General features: G+C 39.4%; 1 protein-coding gene across 3 annotated transcripts in view; it reads left to right on the top strand.

Moving 5' to 3' along the window:
* The window catches only part of PRELID2 (PRELI domain containing 2), a 94204-nt gene that overhangs the window by 56106 nt on the left and 12292 nt on the right, over positions 1–25806 (top strand). For all 3 annotated transcript variants that reach the window (XM_012001524.1, XM_012001525.1, XM_012001526.1), the window contains one exon: positions 1135–1240. In XM_012001524.1, coding sequence (XP_011856914.1) covers positions 1135–1240 — 106 coding nt within the window. The remainder of the gene's footprint in view (positions 1–1134; positions 1241–25806) is intronic.

Here is a 25806-nt window from a genome sequence, read left to right as displayed (position 1 = left end):
GGATGCAGCTTCTCTGGGCTTGTGGGTAATTTCCCAGTCAGAGAAGACTGCCCCTGTTCTCAAGAGCCAATGATCTTTTGTTACCCTTGGTGTCTGTCTGAGGTACTGCAGGCTGTCTAGTGTCACAAGCCACCATTGTGGCTTTTGAAAGTATATTGCCATTTCCTTTAGCACTCTGAGTCATGCCCCTATTAAAGACAGAATGTTGGATGCACAGTTAGCACTTTTCTATCCCTTCTGAGGGAGAAGCCAGAAGCTGGGAGTTTTTTCTTGATTGTGTTACACTATGCTGGGTGGGAGGGAGCTATCATAGGTAAAAGCAACAAAGTTTCTTATCTGCTTGGATGTGGCTCTTCTTGGCTTTGCACTCACCTGGGGTGCTGCTAATTCTTGAGGGAGTTCTCATAAAGGCAATTTGGTTTGTACATTGTTCTTAAGTCATTATCTCTGGGGGTAATGAGGGCTTGGGACTTCCTATTCAGCCATCTTACTACTATCACTCTTAAGTGTAATCTAGATCCCTGTTTTATGACATGAAGATAATTAATATTGATATAATTTTGGTAATTAAAATTGGTAGAGATGGTGACATATCTCTTCTGTCTCACCCCCTTCTCCAATCGAGGTTTGAAAACGTCATTCCAGGTTTCTGGTTTTCTAATCTTGTCTCTATCTGACTCTATTTAGTAATAGTAGCTAACATTTAATAAATACTCATGTGTCAGGAACTCTTCGTATTCCTGTGATGTGTGATAACTCATTTACTTGCCACAGTAGTTGTAAAAGAAAGATACTGTGGTCGTTCCCATTTTACATGTGAGGAAACCAAGTTATAGAGAGTCGAAATAATTTACCTAAGGTCATATCATTGATAATTACCTCAGACTCAATTTTAAAAAGAGATTTTGCAGCATGAAATGAATATTCTTTAATTTGAATAAGACTGTTGTTAATATTATATAAACTATAAATTACTTTTAACAAAATCTTCTAACAGGCAGTTATTGAATTATTATGGATATTATTTTGTATTGATTATAAGTGGTAATTATACAGCTAGAAATGTGTGTTGTTTACATATCCAAGCATAGAATGACATCCAAGATGTGTTTTTTGTTTTTTGTTTTTTTGCAGGACAGAGTTCATTCAAAGAGGCAGGATTTCAATCACAGGAGCTGGATTTCTCAACTGCATTTTAGAAACTTTTGCCAGCACATTCTTAAGACAGGGAGCCCAGAAGGTAACTTTATTTCTGCTTTGAACCAACATTAATTTTAAAAAACAATAGGAGTTCCAATAGGGTTATTGAATAAGACTCATGAACAGTCATAATGAGAAAAACATATAGTTAATAAACAAATATATGCAAAAATAATTACCCTCAAAATTATTATATAAATTCAAATCAAAGTGAAACTAAAGTGCCATTTATGGCTCATTAAATTAAAAATATGCCAATGAAGAGTATGTGAAAATTTGGAGCATACTTATAATCTAATTAAAAGAAATAATCAGAATGAATAATAATGTATAGTATGATGACAACTATTTAATAAAGATAATGATAGTTAATATTTATTGGGCACTTACTATGTACTACTGACTGCTAAAAGAATTTGTATTTATTAACTCATTTAATCCTTACAAACCTTTGCAGAAGCTATTACTGTTGTCTTAATATTATGGTTGAGGAAAATACAGAGACCCCAATTGTCCATTCTTGTACTTTTCAAACTCTATTCTCAAGGGAGCTTAGGCTTCCATGAAAGTGATTCAGAAGTCATGCTGGAGTTCTAAGGTCCTGTGTGCTCTATTTTAAGTAGAACTGTTCCATTTTAATCTGTCCTCTATGATATTCCATATGACATTTATATCTCCTATTTTCTTGCCTTAATAGCATTATTTTTAAAACTTCATGTCAAAACCCATTGCTTATGCATCTTTATATGCTTATTGCAGTGCTCAGTATAGAGCAGTTGCTCCAAAGTATTTTATTATTATTATTAATTGCAATGATAATTATACTCACTTATTTCCAGATTTTACTCAGGACTTTTGTATAAGTTACCTCATTTTGTTTTGTGGGATAGAATTAACCGCTGGTGTAAAGAACCATTGTTATGACCCTCAGAGACTTCCTGGTAATGGACCCTTGTTTTCATTTTTGCATGTCTAGGTTCAAGAATGAACCTGTAGTAGGAGGTGTTCATTTGGGAGGCTGAGGGCGGTGAATGAACATTCAGTACTGTTCTGTACACCATAGACATACTGTCGTGATTGATGATGTGTTCTTGCTCCAGTTTGAGGTGGTTCCTGGGGCATATTCAGACTGGTCTGGCCTCTTTAAACCTGAACTTGAAGGGAGTAGTTGAACTTCCAGAAGATGTTATGTCACCTTCACTCACTCAGACATTATTGCACATTTTCCTGTTATATTGCAATTTATGCATTTGTAAAAACTCCCATGTTCTGCAGCATTGCACTCTAAAAATAGTGGAACTGATGAGAAAAGTAATTTCATTGCCATGTTTCTTACCGAGTTGACTTCTTGTGCATCCTTTAAACTCTGTATGATAATAATAGTAATAATAAATTGAATTTTTTAATAATACAGATATATTAACTAGAAGAATGGGATTTTTTTGAGGGGGAGGGATAACATTTAGCTGATGTAGGGTTCAAAGTTCATGTTCCCTATCATCAAATTGATTGCAAATGTTCATTTATAAAAACCATTCTTGTAGGCCATATAAAAACAGGTGGTGGGCTGGATTTCGCTTGTAGGGTATAGCTAACCCCTACTTCAGATAAATATTATTTCATTAACTGAAGTGGGTCTGTATCTGACACATCAATTAATCTGATGAACCTAATAATGACTTTTAATTGCACAGTGGTTATGTACATTCTGATCCTCTGAGACACATAGAGTGAAATTTTTTTCCCATTTTATTAATGAGAAATGCCTTGAAAGATAAGCATACCTGATATGTGGTAACTGCTTTCCCTGCTTCCTTCCTCTTACAAATATGTATTGAGCACCTGCTTTGCACTAGGCACTGTGCTAAGTGTGGGCTAAATGTGTTTCTTCAAGGTCACAGAACTAGCAAAGTATGGAGTCTGGACTCAAATCCCCATCTTTTGTCAAGAAGAGTTCCCTCTTGCCACTTTACTATACAGCCCTCAGATGAATGAGGTGAAATCCTTGCCTACCTAGCATCACAAACTTCACTTATACTTCTGCTCATTAGATGAATTTGTGTTGTGGTTACTCCCTTTGGATTTATTAAGTCTATTTGGTTGCAAGTAACAGAAACCACTTCAGGCTAGCTCATTCTAAGTGTACAAGGGTGGTGAGGCTGGCAGGCTTCAGAAAGGTCTTTACTGGGAACTGAACACTGCCAGGAACCCAAGTGATATTCCTTCTTCAGCTCTTGTCTGTAAGACTATGTGTCTGTTTTATTCCACTCTTTTTGTGTAGTCTGGTTTTCTCTGCTCCCCAGGCTATATAATGGGACATGGGCCTCCACTGTCAATCATACATATTATATATTGATAGAATTCTCACTAATAATAAAATAGCTTATTTTTTTTCTTTATTAATTCTTTGGGAAGGACTCTCATTGGCCTCCCATAGCTCAGGCACCGCCAGGAAGATGGAAGTCAGGTTGTCCAGTTATGGCTCATCCTCTGCCACGACCACATGGACCAGGGTTAGGGGGACACTTCTCAGGGGAAGGGGTTGTGGGGCGGATATATACTCCCCAATATTTCTAGCATGATCCCACATTTGATTCTATGTTCCTTGATGGCAGAGAGGTGGTTTTATTCACCTTAATTCTTATTCCCTCCTCCCAACCTGTAGTGTCTTGAACAGAATTCCATCCATTTGTGTGGGAATGAGTAGAAAGGAAATGACCAGGGAGGTTCACAGTTGGTTTCTGATGAATATTATCTGGAAATAATTAGGTGACTTCAACTTCTTAAAGTGATTCCTTTTTATTCTCATTTGTTATGCTCAGAAGTAAGAATATACTTTTCCTGCTAGCTTTTGCCTTTTCTGACTTACTTTTTCTTTTTGAAGAGCCCACGTTTAATTAGCTTTTTGATTTTAGGAGCCATTTATGCTTAAGTGTCTTTTTTCTTTTATCCAAGTGGTCATGTTTTCCAGTATCAGCCTGACTTCCTGATAAACCCTCACAGCTGAGCCTGCATAAATGGTTTCTGTGGAAGTCACCGTAAGAGTGTTTTAGATGACTTTATTTTCACTTTAGGACTTATCCCTGAGTCTGTTGAGTAGTGGTAATTATGGGATCTAATATCTATTTTTTTTCCAGAAAAATCAAAACTAGGTACTCACAAACTTTATATTTTTATGTTTGTAAATTAAAAGCTGGCTTTAGCTATGGATCCCCAAGCTGAGGTCATATGTATTCTGTGCCTCTGAGGACTGGCTCAATTGCTTTTTTCTCCCTTCACCACTCTTAAAGGGAGGTAACGTGGAATTTGGAAGCCTTTGTGTCACAAATGCTGACTTTTCACACACCTGTCAGACCCCTACTTCCTCCTGGAGTGGAAATCTGTGGGCAGGAGAACTGGGATTTCCCTTTGGCAGTCAAGTTGACAGATGTATCCTTGAAACAGAAGTGGTTCTGAACTTACAGCCCTCTGGACTCGCTCTCCTCACCTTTGTGACCCAGCACAAATCACTCTGGCCCTCCCTATTGTCAGCTTAATTATCTGCAAAATGGGGATTTTAATGTGTTCCCACAGATACATGTGAAACTAAGTTTGATAGCTTTCTGTAAGTTGGTAAACACAGGACAAATATACAAAATATGTTTTAGTTTTCAAGAATTAAAACTCACTGCCACATACTTCTTTAACGTATTTTCTTTTTATGGTTATATATTTTTTATCCCCCTCAAATTCATGTAAACACATATAGGCTAGACAACTAGATTTTAAGTTTAACTCTACCAGCACTTTTTGAGTGTCACCTATGTGCCAGGCATTGGGTAGAATGCTGGAGACACAAGTAAGAATTAAGACGTAATTCATAAGATAGAGATTGTGCCTTAAGCAGCTTTACTTCTGGGACATCTAGCTCAGGGCAGAAAGCAGGACAGACAATGAATAAACATCTGCTGATGCAGAAAATTTATCGAGCCTTGCTTGGTGTTCAGTGCCAGCACTGTGATCACTGCTGAGAAGCATATTAAAATAACAGCTAGTGCTTATAAGAGCTTAGTAGATGCCAAGCACTGTCCTTGGCATGCATTACCTTATCTGATTTTCTGGACAACATAATGAGATAGGAATTGTTATTTTCATTTTATGCATAGGGAAACTGAGGTCCCAAATGGCAAAGCAGTTTTCTCAAGGTCACAGGATTAGTAAGTGGTGAACCTGAGATTTGAACCCAAGCCTGTCTGACCCCAGAGTGCTCTTGATCTCTGCAGCACAGAGCTGCATCCATGATCAATGCACTTAAGCTACCTGCATGGGGCAAGCTGTGTGTTCTTGATATAACCAGAGTGAGGCGATGTGATGCACAGTAACGACGGAGGAATGCAAGCGTAGGGAGCTCAGTTACAAGAGAGGAACTTGGAATGGGCCAGAGGAATGGGGCCATGCTACTTGAAACGGCCTTTGAGGGGCAAGTGAATGTCTTCCCTTCTGTTCGGAGGCCCCAGCATCTGTCGTCCACACTACAGCTGGCCTGAACTCCATGCAGCTCCACACTCTCAACAGTGTCATGCAGGTTGAGAGTATGTTAGCTGACGTTTCTCCCATTTTTATTGTAATGACATATCCTCTTTTCTGCTTTTCTATGTACTGCAGATTTATGAAAATATTTTTGTATTAAAAAATAGTATTAGAAGTTTGTTTTTCATTGTGGCAAAATATACATAGCAAAAAATTTACCATTTTAACAATTTTTAAGTGTACAGTTCAGTGGCATTAAGTACATTCACATGTACTTAATGTGATGGTGATGCAGCCGTCACCATCATCTGTCTCCAGAACTTTGTTCCTCTTCCCAAACAGGTGCTCCTTAGCTGTTAAACAATCACTTCCCATCCCATTCACCTCCTAGCCCCTGACAACCACCATTCTACTTTTTGTCTCTATGAACTTGGCTAGTTTAGTTATGTCATATAAGTGGACTAATACAGTATTTGTCTTTTTGTGACTGGTGTTATTTTACTTAGCATATGTTTTCAACGTTCATCTGTATTGTAGCATGTGTCAGAATTACCTTTCTTTTTAAGGCTAATATTTCATTGTTTGTATATATCATATTTTGTTTGTCTAGTCATCTGATATGGTTTGGCTATATGTTCCCACCCAAATCTTACCTTGAATTGTAATAATCCCCACGTGTCAAGCACGGGGACCAGGTGGAGATAACTGAATCATGGGGGCTGTTTCCCCCATACTGTTCTCATGGTGGTGAATAAGTCTTGTGAGATCTGATGGTTTTATAAATGGGAGCCCCCTTCACAAGCTCTCTTGCCCGTCGCCATGTAAGACATGACTTGCTCCTCATTCACCTTCTGCCATGATTTTGAGGCCTCCCTAGCCATGTGGAACTGTGAGTCAATTAAACCTCTTTTCTTTATAAATTACCCAGTCTCAGGTATGTCTTTATTAGCAGTGTGAAAACAGACATAATCCATTGGTGGATTCTTGGGTTGCTTCTGCCTTTTGGCTATTGTGAATAATACTACTATAAACATGGGTGTATAATGTCCGTGCTTTCAATTCTTTTGGGTATATATATATATATATATAGACCCAGAAGTGAAATTGCTGGATTAATTATATGTTTAATATTTTGAGGACCAATTTAAAGGTTTTAAAATTTTTTAAGTTAATTTTTTGTTTTTAATTGACAAATTATAATTGTATATATTTATGGGATACAATGTGGCATTGTGAGATACACACACACACACACACACACACACACACAATGTGGAATGATTAATTCAAGCTTACTAAAATATCCATCACCTCACATATTTAACATTTTTTGTGGTGAGATCATTTGGAGTTTACTCTTAGCAATTTTGAAATTTACAATATATGCTTATTAACTGTAGTCAACATGCTATACAATAGATCTCAAAAACTTATTCCTCCTGTCTAACTGAAACTTTATGCCTTTTGGCCAACGTCTCCTCATTCTCTCTCACCCCCCCCAGCCTCTGATAACCACCATTCTACTCTCTACTTATATGAGTTTAACTTTTTTAGATTTTACATATGAGGTATTTGTCCTTCTGTGCCTTATTTCACTTAACATAATATTCTCCAGGTTTATCCATGTTGTCACAAATGACAGAACTTGCTTCTTTTTAAGGCTGACTAGTACTCCACTGTGTACATATACCACATTTTCTTTGTGCATTCATCCATTGTTGAACACTTAGGTTGATTCCATATCTTGGCTATTGTGACTAATGCTGCAGTGAACATGAGGTGCAGCTGTCTCTTTGACATACTGATTTCAAATTCTTTGGATAGATACCCAGAAGTGGGATTGCTGGATCATATGGTAGTTCTATTTTGTGTTTTTTGAGGAACTTTCATATAGTTTTCTGTAATGAGTAATTTACATTTCCACCAACAGTGTACAAGGGCATCCTTTTCTCCAATTCTTGCCAACACTTTTTATCTTTTATCTTTTTTATATCATCCATTGTGACAAGTATGAGGTGATATCTGATTTTGGTTTTAATTTACATTTCTCTAATGATTGGCGCTGTTGAGCATTCTTTTTTTCATATACCTGTTGGCCATCTGTATGTTTTCTTGTGGGAAATAACTATCTGGTTCTTTGCCCATTTTTTAATTGGATTATTTGTTTCCTTGCTCTTGAGTTGTTTGAATCCCTTGTATATTTTGGATATTAACCCCTTATCAGACGTATGATTTGTAGATATTTTCTTCCAATTTTCAGGTTGTCTCTTCACTCCATTAATTGTTTCCTTTGCTGTGCATAAGCTATTTAGTTTGATGCAATCTTATTTGTCTGTTTTTGCTTTTGTTCCCTGTGCTTTTGGGGTCAAATCCAAAAAATCGTTGCCTACACCAATGTCATTGATCTTTTTCCCTTCTAGTAATTATATAGTTTCAGTTCTTATGTTTAAGTCTTTAGTTCATTTGAGTTGATTTTTGTATATGGTGTGAGATACAGGTCCAATTTTATTATTCTATGTGGATATTCAGTTTTCCCAGCACCATTTATTGAAGAGACTGTTTCTTTCCCATTGTGCGTTCTTGGCATCTTCCCTGAAAATCAATTGACTGTAAATGCTGTGGTTCATTTCTGGGCTCTCTAGTCTGTTCCATTATTCAATGTGTCTGTTTTTATGCCAGTATTGTGCTGTTTTGATTACTATAGGTTTGTAATGTATTTTGAAATGAGGTAGTGTGATGCTTCCAGCTTTGTTCTTTTTACTCAAGATTACTTTGGTTATTTGAGGTCTTTTTTGGTTCCATGTGAATTTTAGAATTGTTTATTCTATTTTTTGTGGAAAATGTTGTTGGAATATTGATAGAGATTGCATTGAATCTGTAGATTGCTTTGGGTATTATGGATAAGTTAACAATATTAATTATTTCAAGATGTGATCATGGGGTATCTTTCCATTTATTTGTGCCTTTAGTTTTGTCCATGTTTTATGCTTTTCAGTGTAGAGATCTTTTACCACCTTGGTTCAATTTATTCCTAAGTATTTCTTTGGTAACTACTATAAATGAGATTGATTTTTAAATTTTTTTCAGAGAGTCTTTGTTAGTGTATAGAAATGATACTGATTTTTGTATGTTGATTTTTGTATCCTGCAACTTAACTGAATTCATTTATCAGTTCCATTTTTGGTGGAGTCTCTACGGTGATATATATATATATAAAATCATGTTGTCAGCAAACAGAGATGGTTTTACTTCCTCCTTTCTACGTGGATGCCTTTTATTTCTTTCTCTTGCCTAATTGCTCTAGCAAAACTCCCAGTATTATATTGAATAGACGTGGCGAGAGTAGACCACTTCTTTTGAGATAGTTGTCTATCTGTGTGCGTGACAGCAATGGGGTATACCATGTCTGTGAATTTTTCTCAATTCTATACAGAAGAATGAATATATGCTGTCAGCCAGTGAGCACTGGTGGGTGTGCCATACAGTGTGTTCCTCAATCTGAGAGGCATTCACTCATCTCTTGACTGTGCCATAGTCTCTCTCAGCCTTGATTTCATGTGCCGGTGGATAATTTTGACCCATGGTGGCCAATAGAAGATAGTATATTGGAAGTGCCAAAAACATGCTGAAGACAAGTATTTGCTTATCTCAAGTCATGCTAAAATATGTAGTTGTCTTTTAATATGCCTTGAGATAAGTAAGTACATTCAGAAAGCAGATCAAAAAGATAAAGTTCTGAAGGAAAATAGTGGTTGGTAGAAATCTGGGACACATGAAAGGCTTCATACACATTTCTACAGCTTTGGGAGATGGCCCAACCACTGTGTGAAGCAGAGCTGGAAGATAACCAGGCCAGAGTCAAGTCATGATCTCAGACCTCAGGGACCCAAAGAGAAGGAAACAGAGACATCACTGATGCTCTGCAGGTGCTCACCAGTTTAGGAGGGCTTTCCTTAGGTCAGTGTTTCTCAACCCTTTTTTCATTATCAATCCCTTCAGGAGCCTTTTTAGACAATTTCCGCCTAATTACTCTTTTCACCATGAAATTTTAAGACCATAGATACACTGATTATTTGTTCATGCACTATATTATGTTCAATTTATACATAAAAAGTGAAGATAGCTGGGTGTGGCGGCTTGTGCCTAGAATCCCAGCACTTTGGGAGGCTGAGGTGGGAGGATCACTCGAGCTCAGGAGTTTGAGACCAGCATAGGCAACATAGGGAGATCTCATCTCTACAGAAAACCAAAACAATTGGCTGGACATGGTGGTGTGTGCCTATAATCCAGGCTGCTCTGGAGGCTGAGGTGAGAAGATTGCTTGAGCCAGGAGGTAAAGGCTGCAGTGAACTGTGATGGCACCACTGCACTTCAGCCTGGGTGACAGTGAGACCCTATGTCAAAAAACAAACAACAAAAAAAGTAGCCTCTTTTCAGTATTGCCCTGCTGAGACAGTGTGGCATTTACTATTTTGGGCATACTATTTAGGGAGCTTTCATCTCTACCCCTCTAAATTGAAGTGATAAAATTGCTAGCTCCCCAGTCCCAAAAAATCTCAAACCAAAAATTTCCAAACGCAAACCAAAAGAACGTTTTGGTGAACCCCCACATATTTGCTTACAATTTCCACATTTTGCTTCTCTGGGGAGGCTTAGGAGACAACATGGGTGATAAAAGTCTTGTTATGCAAGCATTCTTTTTTTAGCCCAGTTTGTCTGAATCTTTAGAGAGTACTACAAGTGCTGTGGAAATGCAGAGCTCTCTTTATGCAATCGCATAGACGTGGTTTTTTTTTTTTTTTTGAGTTTGTGAAATACATTTTCAATGTGTGATGAAATAATTTGTTATTTCAGCCACTCTCCTGGCAAGGCCCCATTATTAGTTCCATCATTATTCTTATTGTGTTGATCAGGAGGCTGAAGCAGAGAAAAATTGAATTCAACAGTGTGTGAAATATTTGTCACTGAAACAATGCGGGCAAGTCAAACAATTTGAACATCGCTTTGAGGAAGGTCTGGCCTAGACATGCTACAGCTAAAGAAATCAGAATATGCTGTTTCCTTGGGGTGTATGTTTGTTGTTTTAGCCTTATAGAAATCCATTTTAGTAGTGGGAGATAATTTCCTGGGACTCAAGAAAAAAGTGGAGATACTACATATGTAGTTCAAGTAAGGCATTTGAAAAACCTTGAGACATTTGGTGGCATTATTTTCGTAAACTAACTGTATGAGTTATTTATTGCTGTGTAGCAAATTGCCCCAACTTTGCAGCTTGAAACAACACATATGTATTACCTCTGTTTCTGTACATTAGGAGTCTAGGCACAGTTTAGTTGGATCTGTTTCAGGGTTTCACAAGGATGTAATCAAGGTTTTAGCTGGGGCTGCAAACTCATCTGAAGGCTCAATGGGGAAGCTTCATCTCCAAACTCACATGGTTGCTGGTAGGATTCAGTGGGCCTCCCTTGGTTCCTTGCCACATGGGCCTCTGTATAGATGATCTCAGAATGTGGCAGTGTGTGTGACAGCAGGAGATTGCTACCAAGGTGAAATATCAAGTTTTTTATAAACTAATTGAAGTGACATCCTTTTATTTTCTATATTCTGTTCATCAGAAGAAAGTCAAAGCCCACACTAAAAAGAAGGAGATTACACAGGGGCATAAATACCAGGAGGCACAGGTCACTAGGAGCCACATCAGAAGCTGCCTGCCACATTGACCTTATCCAACGTGTATGCTGAGTTGTAGGCAGAAGTGTTAAGTTCTTTTTGATACATACTGGGTATTGATGATAATGAGAGGTTGCTGAGGGTCAGCTGCATCCCTGAAACCTCATTAACAGTTTATGGAAATTTCTGTGACATTTATTAGTCATTTATTTATAAGTAGGCACAAAATAGTTTACCTGTTCTGTAAGTTTGATTACGTCTTCATCCTTTTGGGTGCTCTGACCATGAATTGCATGAACAGCTCCCTGAAGGCAGAGCAGACAATATTCCAAAGGCAGGATTCAGCTATTTTATAGAGAGCATCAGGTAACCAGAATCTTCTGATACAGTAGCTGGCCCTGGGACCATGTAGGCATAAACTGTGGGTGCCATCCCTAAAGTTGGAGGGTGAAGGGCTTGCTGGATAGAGACTTAGACCCTGATGGCACAAGGATGGGTGCGCGTTTAGAATTTTGAGCTAATCCACATATCTTAAGTTCCATTTATTGAGTTAATGACAGTCCGTTTCTAATATCCATTATGCTAGTTAAAAAGCCATTACTTTTACCAGTGCAAATTTGCAATTTTAACATTCCTTGTGCTAATAATCAAAGCCTTTGGTGTCTGACTGAAGTTTCTGGAGCGTGAGCTTGCTGATTAAAATGCCCACAGACAACCTCTGGCATGTGAGACCTGCATGAGGGCATCTGGCTGTACCTAGTGTATAACTTGAACTAACACTCATGCTATCTTAGTATACATCATGTGCTGAAGTATTTTAAAGCAAATTATAGACATCTTAACAATCATATACCAAATATCAACTTCTGAACTAAAAGCATAGTATGCTGTGCCTTTAGAAAGATTGTTGAGTGTGAAACAAAGTTTTGTCTGTGTGTTTAACATAGGGATTGAGTATGAAACTTTAGAGAAAAGCTTCTTGGCCATTGATCAGGCTTTCTCACATTCCACAAGCCACACTTTTCTCTCTGACCCTTAACTTTCTCTCTCTAGAATGAAGTGATCATAAACCCTATTTTACGGGATTTTTAAAGGATGAAGTAAGGTTACATATGTGAAACATGCCTGGCATATAGTAAAACCTCAATCATTGTTAGCTTTAAGAGACGTTCTCTGCTAGGAACTATATTTTTATAGATAATACCTTTTAAATACAAACGTTTTAGATATACAGTGGTACAGGGCAAGTTTATGGTGTTTCTCTTAAAAATGATATATTTTTATCATTTTCTTGAATTATAAAAGTATTAAATATTCATTATCAATTTTTAATTAAAGTGCAATTAAGATAAAATCATTCATAATTCTAATACTCAGTGTGTTCACAGTTAACATTTTGATGTAGATCTTTTTATATGTCTGTTCATGTTTGCATATGTATGTATATGCATTTGTTTTTTAAAACCAAAGTTGGGATTATTTAGCCCAACTATTTCATTTGTGGACATATTATAAACATTTTTTCTGTGTCATTACATATTCTTTGAAAACATGATTTTTGATGCCAGCATAATATTCCATCGGCATAATAGCTGTTGTTGGTTTCTATTTTTCTTCACTATTATGAGTAATATTGGAATACATTTTTGAATATAAATGCTGTATAAATGTTTGTGCACATTTCTTGTTGCTTTCTGAGCTAAGACCTTTCATGCTTATTGCCAGATTTTCTCCCAAGAGAATTCTGCAAATTTGGCGCTGGGTATCATCCATATTCTTGCTGTATAACTTGAATGAAGGACTTCTTAGAACTTTCATTTATCATTAAGAAATTAGGCTAATCTCACTTCATAAAATTGTTGAGAAGAAAACAAAATTGTAAGGTCTTGTCTTCTGATATCTACTTTGAAGGCTACTGAAAGTTAATGATTCTACCATTAACTAGTTGTTTGATCTTTGTTTCCCTCCATTAATTTTTTTCTTTCGTTTCCTTTTCTTTCCTTTCCTTTCTTTTCCTTTCCTTTCCTTTCCTTTCCTTTTCCTTTTCCTTTTCCTTTTCCTTTTCCTTTTCTTTTCCTTTTCTTTTTCTTTTGTTTTCCTTTTCTTTTCCTTTTCTTTTTCTTTTTCTTTTTTTTTCTTGTTCTTTTTTAGCTCACCACAACCTCCGCCTTTCAGGTTCAAACAATTCTTGTGCCTCAGCCTCCCAAGTAACTGAGACTACAGGCATGTACCACCATGCCTGGCTAATTTTTTTGTGTTTTTAGTAAAGACCAGGTTTTGCCATATTGGCCAGGCAGGTCTCGGACCTATGGCCTCAAGTGATCTGCCCACCTCGGCCTCCCAAAATGCTGGGATTATAGGTGTGAGCCACCATGCCCCAGCCCCGCTCCAAGCCTTTCATACGTCCTACCTTGGACCAATTGCTCTGAGGTGCTCAAATCTTTATCTGTGAACTTACTGTTCAGGGTAAGTTACATACAAGGGTAGTCGCAACTCTGAAACACAGTGGACATTTCAAAATTCAATAATTCTGAGATAGAGGAAAAGAGCAAATAAAACTGTCATTGGAAAGAATAAGGAGAAGTCACAAGTGTGATAGAAGAACAGGGTGTGATAGTATACTGACTGTGTATTGGAGACTTGCATTTCCTGCTTGTTCATGTGAATCCTTTCAAGATTCTTTGTTACTTGACCCACATGAAAAAACTGATGAAATGTTTTTTTCCCTGTTCCAGAGGGTTTATTTCCCAGTTCAAATTTACCTCTGTTGATACTTTTTAATCCCACCCTTGAGTGCTCAGATAGATTGATTTAGTTGATATTTATTCATTAGCTGTCCTGAGAATATTACCAAGAATTCTGATTTTTAACAGTTTATTTCTAGACCAGGTAAATCATAGTAGCTGCTGTCTTCTTACACATCTCCCTCCCCATCAGCCCTGCTACTACTGTTACCTCTAGAGTTTTCGTCTGATGAAACATAGCTTTTGCAGGGAAAACAGCTTCGTGGAAATGAGTATTCTGCGAATGATACAGTTTTTTGTTCCTTCTGCTGAGTTTAAATCAATGCCTTTACCTTGACTGTGAAACCTGGGAATCCAAAATCCCTTGATGGCTCATTTGAATTCATCCTCGTTGTAATAGACTTTGCTCAGTGGTAAAGCTTTTGGGAATTCCTGGTTGACTTACCAGCTGAAATTCTGGGACGTTACCTTCTATGAAACTAGATGAAATCTCAGAAGTCAAGCTCTTGCCTGAAATGACAGTAAGTGGTTTCCTGAGCTCCAGATGTGTTGGTGCATAGTGATGGGAGAAAGTGCCTCTCCACACAGTGTGGTGAGGAGCCTGTCAACCCAGCCAGGAGTCAGGAGACCTGGGCTCTGGCTCTGTCTTGGCGGCTCTCTAAGGGCTGTGTTGCTTGGACTACTTGCTCTGAGGTTCACTAACATTTTCCATAAAATCAGACTGAACTGGGTAGGTCATTTTCAATTAGGCCATTGTATGACTTGAAAAATTTTTTTTCTCTCCCTTCCTTCAATGTCTGACCAAGATTTTTCTGTCTCACAAGTAGTCTTTAAACCCTGCATCAAAATGCAGTAGTTCAAGCTAACTAGGGATCTAAGAGCATCAGAGGTAATTCATTTAGCAAGTTTGTAGTCAAGGGTTGAGATGGCAATAAAATATTTAAAAATAAGAAATATAATTGTATAAAATGCTAATTAGCAGAAGGCATGGTAAGCATGTGGTAGGGTTGTTACAATTTCATTTTATAATTTGATTCACATAAATATGTTGGCTTATATTTAATCTATGCCTTCTATAAACACAGCCTTTGGAAACTTTGGGGAAGACCAGATATAAGAGTAGCTGTAATTATTGAGTGTTTACCATGAGCCAAGTGCTACACTGTTCTATGAACATTTAGTTTTCCCAGTTACCTTCTGGAAGAGAGACTGTGGTTACTCCCACTTTTCTGTTTTACAGATGAAGAAATACAGGTGCACAAAGGTTCAATTCCATGCACAAAGTCATCAGCCAGTAAGTGGCAGAGCTGGAATTTGAATCCAGGTGGTCTGACCTCAGAGCTCATCCTCTCAACTGCCGTTTACTTTAATTCCCTCACAGGGAGGTCAGAGTCCCAAAGAGTTCAGGTGAAGGAGACAAGACAAATGCATGACTTGTCTCCATGAGCACTGGGTGTACATATGACATTGAAGTAGATACTTGTTAGACTATAGGGAAAAATGTTCTCATCTTCAAAACACTTAATATGATACCTGCTTTCTTAGTGTTCCTCTACTGTCACACCCATTAGTTCCTCTAATGTCTCCAAAGAGATTTGGGAGCTGTGTTCTCTCTACTATTCTTCCAATATTGATTGGGATTTCCAACCAATCTATTAGTTTTCTGAACCTGTTATCTCACTCGTTTGTGCTAAATTCAAAGACAAAGACAAAGACAATGAGAAAATAGGAATTTGTGGCCACTATAAATCTTCATGTACCTCGTATAAACCTAAGGCAGACATAGAATTGAAAGCTGCAACAGCTCTGGCCAGGCTGCATTGAAATACCAAAACAAATTGTGTATTTGGGTGTGTGTGTATGTGTGTGTGTGTGTATAGCATATATATACATACATATATAAAAATATAAATATAGGGGCTGCATCTGCACATTGTGTGGACTAAGTGCCTCTAGGAACACATCTGTTGTAAATCAAAGGCATCATTACTTACACCTTGGGCTTGGACTTTTCTAGGCTCTTTGTGTTAAATTAAACCTTTTAATTTGACCAAAAAGACCAGGAAAATGTCATTCAGACATATCAGCTGAGGGACTAATACAGAATTCTGGGTAGAGCTCCTTGAATTGTAAAGGTGATTTCATTTAAGGATACATCTACTAGTTTAGCAACAGCTGTGTCCTTAAGCCCTGCAGCATGCTACTTCAATGCTCCTTGAGCTCTCTGAGGTATCCAGCTGTTCCCCTGCAGCCTTCTCCCTCCCTTTGTCTGTGGTGATTTCTCATCCCGGCTCCCCACTCTAAGATAGAATTTCATCCTCCCCGAAAGGCCCCTTTGGTTGTACCCACCCACAATGGGCAGCAGGCAGTGACCCAGGAAGGTGGTAGGGAGGAGGCTGCAGTGTCTGCCTGTTGTTAGGGAAAAAGGAAGCATTGTTTCTAGTGAAGCTGGGTTTGTTGGAGTGACGTTTCTTTGTCACTTTCAGTTTTTTTGAATTCCATTTGCTGTATGGGATTTGACTCCTTTTTCCTTGGCTAGCTTCTTTCCTTAGATTCCAGCTCACCGTCTCTGAATTTCCAAAGGAAAATGATGGCTTTTTGAAAGTTAAGTAACTCCTTTGCTTCGGCCTCCCAAAGTGCTGGGATTACGGGAGTGAGCCAGCATGCCCGGCCCCCATTGTTGTTTTAAGAGACGAAGTCTCACCATGTTGCCCAGGCTGGTCTCGAACTCCTGATCTCAGGTGATCCACCTGCTTCGGCCTCCCAGAGTGCTGGGATTACGGGAGTGAGCCAGCATGCCCGGCCCCCATTGTTGTCTTAAGAGACGAGGTCTCACCATGTTGCCAGGGCTGGTCTTGAACTCCTGACCTCAGGTGATCCACCTGCTTTGGCCTCCCAAAGTGCTGGGATCACAGGAGTGAGCCAGCACGCCCGGCCCCTGTTGTTGTTTTAAGAGATGAGGTCTCACCATGTTGCTCAGGCTGGTCTCGAACTCCTGACCTCAAGTGATCCCCCTGCTTTGGCCTCCCAAAGTGCTGGGATTACGGGAGTGAGCCAGCACACCCGGCCCCCCATTGTTGTCTTAAGAGATGAGGTCTCACCATGTTACCCAGGCTGGTCTCAAACTCCTGGGCTCAAGCTAGTTGTTATTAACATTACTTTAAAAGCAAAATACAAGATAGTTAAAAACAATAACTTATTTTTCCCATTATGACATTATAAACAAATGTTTAGTGATTATGATGAGCCTGTCTTTGGAATCAACCCAATGTGGATTTAAATCGGAGTGCCCTGCCTCATAGAGTGTGGATGAACTTAACCTCTCTCTGGGTGAAATATGAATAATACTGTCTATCTTATGAGTATGAGAGTGAAGGAGATATTATAAACAAGTACTTAAAATACTCTGGCACACAATAAATACTTTATAAATGATAACTGTTATCTTTTCATTTTGACCCAAATTGGCATATTTCCTTCTAGTCTCATATGCAAATTTTAAACACAGTCATAATTAAACAGTGTTAGTACAATTTCATTTCTTGCTTTTTCAAGTAATATTTTGTAAGAAATGCCGTTCACAGTAACTACATAAACTTGAAATTCATTTTAATAATTATATAATATTTCGTTAAATAGTTATATAATAATTTATATCACCCTTTAGTATTGAGCATTCAGGTTATTTTCACTTTTACCATTATAAATGACACCATGTGAAACAACTTTATATACATATAACCTTTCATATTTTTGTACCATTACCTTAGAAAAGATTGCCTGAAGCACTCTTAACTGTATGTGACTACTTTCTTGATCCTTTGAATGTGTTTTTTTCTCTCTCTCACTGAAAGATAGGCTTCTGTTTAAGGCTTACCACTTTATCCTTAGTACCTAGCACATCATCAATGCTCAATAAATATTTCTTGAATTAATGGACAAATGAACATATTATAATATTATTTTCCAAAAGTGGTTAGGCTTTATGTTTTCATTCTATTATCTTTTAACAACACTCTTACAAGCAGAGGTGCTTTCTATATGACACAAGGGTAATCAGAAAGGTAACAGCAACAGGTAATATTTTTTGAGTATTTTCTATGCCCCGGGCATCAATCATCCTGAGTATGTTGCATGTATTACCTCATCCAATTTGCTTAGCATCCACCATACAATTCACTATGGTGAGTACTATTGTTACAGGATCTTTGGGGTATCACTTTTCTGGCTGGAAACCTGTGGCTGGTGACACCTTTGCCTGAGTTTTGCTTGGGCGTGCTGGGCTCATTCCACCCACTCGGCCTGGCAGGCTGTGCTCAGTTCACACTACTGCCCTGGCTTCCACGCCTCCAAGGGAGACTGTGAATCAGGCGTGGAGCAGCGAGGGGTGTGTGAGCAGGCGTGGAGTACAGCCACTAAGCAGTTGGACACACCAGCTGCTGCCATGGGGCAGGCAGTTCTAGGTGCTGGCATGGGTGCCAGTTCTCTGCAAAGCTGTGGCTGGGCCAGGCACAAGCAGCTTCCCCGGTTGGCACTGTTTATGTTATAACTGTTTCAGCTTGGTGGGTACTGAGTTCTTGTTCTGTGATCAGGGAGAATGAGATACACAGACAAGTGGAGGGTGAATAAGTCAAAAAGGAGCTTTACTGAGTGATAGAACGGCTTAGAGGGAACTCACAGTGTGTAGCCCCTTTCCATAGCCAGGGTGTCCCATAGAGTGTTCAGTCCCTAGCAGAGTGGAGACCCTGGAGTGGGAAGCTCCTCTCTGCAGGCAGATCGTCCAGTCGTCCCTGTAGCTCTCAGCAGAGAGGAGGCTCTGGAGTGGGTTGCTCCCCTCTGCAGCTGATACTCCTATTTCTACATCTCTCAGCAGAGAGGAGGCCCTGGAGTGGGTAGCTCTTCTCTATGGCTGGTTGTCCCAACATCTGCTCAGCTCTGATTGAGCCTGGGTCTTTCATGGGCCTCAGAGGGGAGAAAGTGTGCACTGGTTGGTCCATGGGTGGCCACAGGCAGGCCCAGAAAAGGCCCACAAATTCCCACTCTGGTGGAACTGGCAACCCCGCCCCCAGCCTTCAGACCCTCCCTGGCCTGAAGATGGAGCTTCATCGGACACCTGCTCCCTTCCGTCCAGGAACCTGTCTGCCTCCTGCTGCCATTCGTGGCGTTCAGGTTCGGCCCTGATGTTGCTCTGAGATTGGAGCAGGTCCTGACAGCTGAGAGAAGCCAAGCAGCAGGGACAGGCACTTCCAAGCCTGCGAATGCACGGGGGCCCTTCCCGCCTCCTGGCCCCCAAGAGTATAGGGATGCCTTGGTTTGCAGCATGCTTTGGGTGGTTGCAGCTGTGCCCATGGGGGCAGAGTTTCTGCCTGCTCCATGGAGCAGGAGGCCTGGGTCTGCAGCTGCAGTTTGGGCAGCTGTAGCTGCACCCAGACAGGTGGGGCTCCTGCCAGCCTCATGGAGCGTGCAGCCCTGGCTGTGCCTCCCTGTTGCAGCCAGCAGTGATGGCAGTGGCGCGCCATTTGCAGCAGCTGCTGCCATCACTATCATTACCGTTTTATAGATGAGGAGGCATAGAGAAGTGAGTTGACTTGCCCAACATCACACAGGTGGTGAGTGGTAGAATCCAGATTTAAACTAGACAGTGGGACTAAGACTGAGCACATAATTACTAGGCTGCATGACTTTAAGGTACTGAAAATTTCCTCTCATGCTAGGTGCCATGGCTCATGCATGCCTGTAATCCCACCTACTCAAGAGCTGAGGTGGGAGGATTGCTTGAGCCCAGGAGTTCAAGGCTTCTGTGAGCTGTGATTGCACTGCTGCACTCCAGCCTGGGTGATAGAGTGTGAGACCCCATCTTTAAAACAAAAAAGGAAATTCCTCCTAATTTTACTTTTCCAGCAGCTCACTTCTTTACTTCATCCACTGTAACAAACTGTTTTCTCGAGAACCTGAATTTGTTGGCCAAATTCCATATAAGATGTGAATCAGAGCTGTCCCTCAGTCTTGGGAATTTTGCATCAGTCTCCAAACGAGATCCAGAATTGCTTACAGCACTTGGTTTTTTAAAGCAATCCCACCCTTGCAGTTGACCAACTGAAGGATTTGTGAATTTTTAAAAAATACAAGCCTTAATTTTTTTATTGAAAGGAAGAATTTTATTAGATTGTTTAACATTAAAGACCGATGGTAGATTTGGAACATCATCCATGTGGGAGATACTAATCCATGCAGGGATATCTCAACCAAATCATACAAAGAATATCCTAGGGATTAACCAAGAACACTCCCCACTTAGTTAGCAACTGAAATCGTAGAGCAACTTTTAAGACATATCAACATTATTACATCTATTTCTTCAGTGTCTCCTTCTCCTTACCAGTTTATTACAGGGTTTGGGAGCTTTAAAGAGCCTTTGTATATACAGTAGTCCCTCTTACCTTTGGTGGATGTGTTCTAAGACCCCCAGTGGATGCCTGAAACCGTGGATAGTACGAAACTCTACATACACTATGTACAAATTTCTTTTTCCTTCTTCACAGTTTCATGGATGGAAGACTTGTTCTTACCATAGATCTTAGCAACCTCAGCATATGATTTTTTAAATTTCTTTCTTCATTTGAGGACTTTCACCTTTTCACTTACAGGAAACATGTTGTGGCTTCTCTTCAACATATCTGAATTGCCAGCATCACTACTTTTGCACTTTGGGGCCCTTATGAAGTAAAATAAGGGTTACTTGAACACAGGCACAGTGATACTGCAACGGTTCATCTGATAGCTGAGAGGGCTACAGAGTGACTAATAGGCCAGTAGTGTCTACAGTGTGGATATGCTGGACAAAGAAATTATTCATATGCCAGGACAGAAGATTTCATCACACTTCTCAGAATGTCATGCACTTAAAAACTTATGGATTTTTTATTTCTGGAACCTTCCACTTAATATTTTCGGACCACAGTTGACTGTGGGTAACTGAAACTGTGGAAAACAAAACTACAGATAAGGGGTGACTATTTATAAGCACTGCAGACACTTTTTTTCTTTGCAAATAGTTGACTTAGAAACAGCAGATGGTTTATTTTTAGGCTATTATCTGCTTATAGAGATTTTATTTTTTAATCATTTAGTAGCTTTCCTGTATGTAGCTTTTTTTTCTGATTACTTTTTTTAATTTGTAGTGTTAAATGTGTGGAATTAAAACACAAATGTCACTTCCTAAACTTGCCATGGACTTGCTGTTCCTTCACTCCACAGGTAATGCAAAGGATGAGGAGTGAAGTCAAGCTATCATATTTATATTGCTCTTGTTAATGACAGCACTCTGGCTAACCTTGTACTTTATTCACCCACTGCGGGTTTTGTCCCCAAGAAATGATGACCATATTCAGTACTGAAAGGCTTTTAGTGGGAAGTGAAGGGCCCTCCATGTTGGCATTACACAATGGAATTCTAATAGGCAAATATTGTGTTAAAGCAGAAATGCTTCCCTGTGGAATGTTTCTCTTCTGGCTTCTCCAGAGTGCACGAGGGAGCTTCACTTAGTGTCAGCAGAAAACAAAATTCACTTGGATACATTGGGAGGTGCTTTTTTTCTTACGGTAATTTCAAGAACTCTATGTCCACTGCCTCTTCTATATTAATAAAATTAAAACCACACAGATATAGATGGAAATGATTTTTCGATTGTAGGAAGGAATGTGCCTAAGCTGACATGTCATTTTTTTGGTAATTTGAGAAAACCCTATAAACACACCTTTTCAAGGAGATAGTATACAGAAGACTCAGAGTCACAAAAATCAGGGTGTGAAGCTGGATTATGCTACTTTTTGTTGTTGTTGTTTGAGATGGAGTGTCATTCTGTTGCTCAGGCTGGAGTGCAGTGGCTTGATTTCGGCTCACTGCAACCTCCACCTCCCAGGTTCAAGTGATTCTCCAACCTCAGCCTCCTGACTAACTGGGGCCACAGGTGCACATCACCATGCCCGGCTAAGTGTTGTATTTTTTGTGGAGATAGAGTTTCACCATGTTGGCCAGGCTGGTCTCAAACTCCTGACCTCAAGTGATGCACCCACCTCAGCCCCCAACATGCTGGGTTTATAGGCATCAGCCACTGCACCTGGCCTGATTTTGTCACTTATTAATTGAGTGTCTTTGGTTACCTTTTTTAACCTAACTGAACTCCATTTTTCTTATGTAACTGACTTGTAGGTGGGATGTGAGGGTGAAGGCATATAATGTGCTCAGCGCAGACTCATAGATAGAGGCCTTAGCCTGCTTGCTAATTAGTTCTTTCCCTGGAACTGGATTCTAGTTCTGTCTCTGATGACCACTATGACCTGAGGAAACCTGGTTTACCCTGCTGGGCCTAGTAGTGTGAAACAGAAGTGTTAGTGACTCTTAGAGGTGATGTGAAGGGCAAGGAAAATGTGAACAAGCGTGAGGTGAGCCCCTGCTGGTATTTCCTATAGGTCACCAGCCTCTAGCTGAATGTGGGGAGGTGCCGCACTGTGGGAGTCCCATTATAAGGGGCCCCTCGTCAGATAGAGTCCATATATAAATCAGTAGCTACTTTTTAGGACACAGGAAGAATGGGAGGTAATGGTTAACAAAAGTCTGTTGTGTACCAGTAGCTTTATATGTTGCCTCATTTAATCTTCAGGAGTGATCCTGCAGGGAAGCGTACTTACTCTCTTCCCTCCACCCATTTTCAGGCACAGAAACACATTCCGTGAGGTAAGTAAGCACTCATTGTGGAATGAGGTGGAGAAATCCAGATTTAAATCCTAGGTCTGCCACTTGCTAGCTACATGACTTGTTCAACAAGTCATTTACCTCTCTGAGGCTGAGTTTTCTTACCTGGAAATGGTGACAGCAGAACTGTCTTACCTCACAAGACTATTGAGATGGTTAAATGAGATAATGTAGGTAAAGTCTCAGCATACAGTAAGCCCATAATAAATTATCATTAGATTAAATATTGAGGTTTGGTAAGATCAGTTTTTGACTGAAATATGGCTTTGAAAAATTCTGTTTTGTTGAAAGGAAACACCTGAATTAAAGATACAGTAGACCAACCTTTTATGTAAAGAAGATCATTGACTTGCAGAAGTACAGGATTGCATGAACCTATGGGGAAGGAGAACGGTAAAGATACAAGATAAAAGCAGAATTATCTGGGCAGCTTAGCATCAGTTGGATTCGTTTAGTCTGTTAAAGACAATTTGTTGATAAAATGTACAAGCATGCTGCTAACCACTTTACCTCAGAATAGGGAAGAAAAAGGGAAAATTATGACTGAGCTTAAGTCTGATGAACAGTGAAAAAATGGCTGATAAAAGGCAAATAATAGGAACCTTGTTGCTTTTTACTTTGGCACAGTTGAGAGTATAGGAGTTGGTGCTGGAATGCTCTGGTGCCAGCCACTAAAACAGTTCTTTACTCTTCAATGTGAGGAAGCACTGTCTCGTAATTAAGCACAGATGGACTAAGGAACAGTATGCTTCCCATGAATGGAGGTTTCCAGCAGGTAACAGATGATCAACTGTTATAAATGTCACAGATGGGCATGGCACTGGGGGAGAGGCCATATTTTGCGTGCAGTACAAGTGAGGAAAAATCAAATTATATACAGGTCAATTTTTTAAAAATTCAAAATGAAAATAGATTAATTGAGTCACATTGGAAGGTGGTGAAAGTAACTGTGTAAAGTAGAAAAACACCAGTGACTTAAATCTTCATGTTAGGTTAGGGTTTATTTGAAAATCAGCAACATGGAAATGATTTGGTAATCGATCTTCCGTTCCGATATTTGATTGCAGGAAATCTCTTTAAATCTGATAGACCAGTTTTGATTCTTTGCTTAGAGTTTCCTATCTGGACTAGAACATATAAGGTCACTTTCCAATTTTTAGACTTTATTATTTGGGGATATATTCTTTTCCATTATAAATTGTGAGAATTAAATATTCTCTTTAAGGACAGAGAAAGCTTTATAATGTGAAGCAAAGACATCTGAATTATTGTATCAGTTTAATGTTCTACAGTTATACCTAAAGATTTTGGGTTACTTACAAAAATAAAAATGAATCTTACTCAAGAGTTTATTAGCTACTATGAGAAAATTATATTGAAGCCATACATTTTATCAGGCTATTTCTAATTGAAAAATATTGTCTTTAAAACAGTTTGTAGATGGGGTTAGATATTGATTCATATATTAAGATTCATGTTATTTTGTTTGGGAGCAGGATTAAAATACTTGATTTACTTATTAGGTTCTTTGAATACAGCCAATAAAGAAAGGAAAAAAACCTCTTGCTATGTACCTGCTATGGTTTGAATGTGTCCCCCCAAAGAATGTGTTGGAAACTTAATCCTTGGTGCAACAGTGTTGGAGGTGACCTAATAAGTGTTTAGCTAGTGAGGGCTCCACCCCTTTGAATGGATTCATGCCGATTATAAAAGGACTTGAAACTGTGAGTTCAATCTCTTGGTTTCTTGTACCTGCTCTCTTGCCAAGTGGTGCCTTCTGCCATGTTACAACACAGCAAGAAGGCCCTCGCCAGATACACTCCCTTGATCTTAGACTTCCCAGCCTCCAGCACCATAAGCCAAATAAACTTTTTTTTTGTTTACAAATCACTCAGCCTATAGTATTTTGTTACAGCAGCACAACACAGACTAGTTCCAGCAGTGTAGTGGGGTTTTCAGTTTTGCATTCTCATTTAAACTTCCCATCCCCACAGTGTAGTAAGATTCAGGATCCTGGATTCTTGAGCCGGATTGCCTCCTGTCAAATTGAGGTTTAGTTACTGTGTGATTTTGGACAGGTTGTTTAATTTCTCTGAGCCTTGGTCTCATCAAAAAAATAAATAAATAAAAAGGAGATGGGAGGGTAAAATAAGTGATTGCAGGCAAAGTGCTTGGCACACAGTATGTGCCAATGAATTTTAGCTGTTTATTTTAGATTATTATTAGGTGTTATTCCACTTTCTAGATAAAGTTCTATGTCTAAAAGCATTAGACAGCATCAGATTAAAAGTTGCATAAAAGTTGCTTTATAGTGGTAGAAGATCTCTTCATGGAGAAATTTCATGCAGTATTTCTCTTACCTTTTGATGAGAAAACTGGATGCAGATCCCTTCCTCCTTTCCTCCCTTCCTCTCTTCCTCCCTTCCATGCAGTTCCCACTCCTATCTATTTTCTTTTTCTTTTTTTTTTGAGATGGAGTCTTGCTCTTGTTGCCCAGGCTGGAGTGCAGTGGTGTGATCACTGCAATCTTCGCCTCCCAGGTTCAAGCAATTCTCCTGCCTCAACCTCCCAAGTAGCTGGGATTACAGGCATGCATCACCACGCCCGGCTAATTTTGTATTTTTAGTAGAGATGGAGTTTCTCCATGTTGGTCAGGCTGGTGTTGAACTCCCGACCTCAGGTGATCTGCCTGCCTCAGCCTCCCAAAGTGCTGGAATTACAGGTGTGAGCCACCGCACACGGCCACTCCCATCCGTTTTCTTAAGCCTCCTTCTGCTTGGTCTTTCCCTTTATCTCTGTGTGTCACACTCATGACTAGACTTTGGGTCTTACTCAAATCCCTCTTCTTCAGGTGGCTTCTGCAAGTCCTTCCTTCCTGCAATATTAGTTTCTACTTCCTTTCTTCCATTATACAGTCACTTAGCAACAG

Source organism: Mandrillus leucophaeus, unplaced genomic scaffold (genome assembly GCF_000951045.1).
Source record: "Mandrillus leucophaeus isolate KB7577 unplaced genomic scaffold, Mleu.le_1.0 Scaffold663, whole genome shotgun sequence".
Lineage (NCBI taxonomy): Eukaryota > Metazoa > Chordata > Mammalia > Primates > Cercopithecidae > Mandrillus > Mandrillus leucophaeus.
The sequence above is the reverse complement of the archived record's forward strand: the minus strand, read 5'-3'. Positions and strand labels throughout refer to the sequence as shown.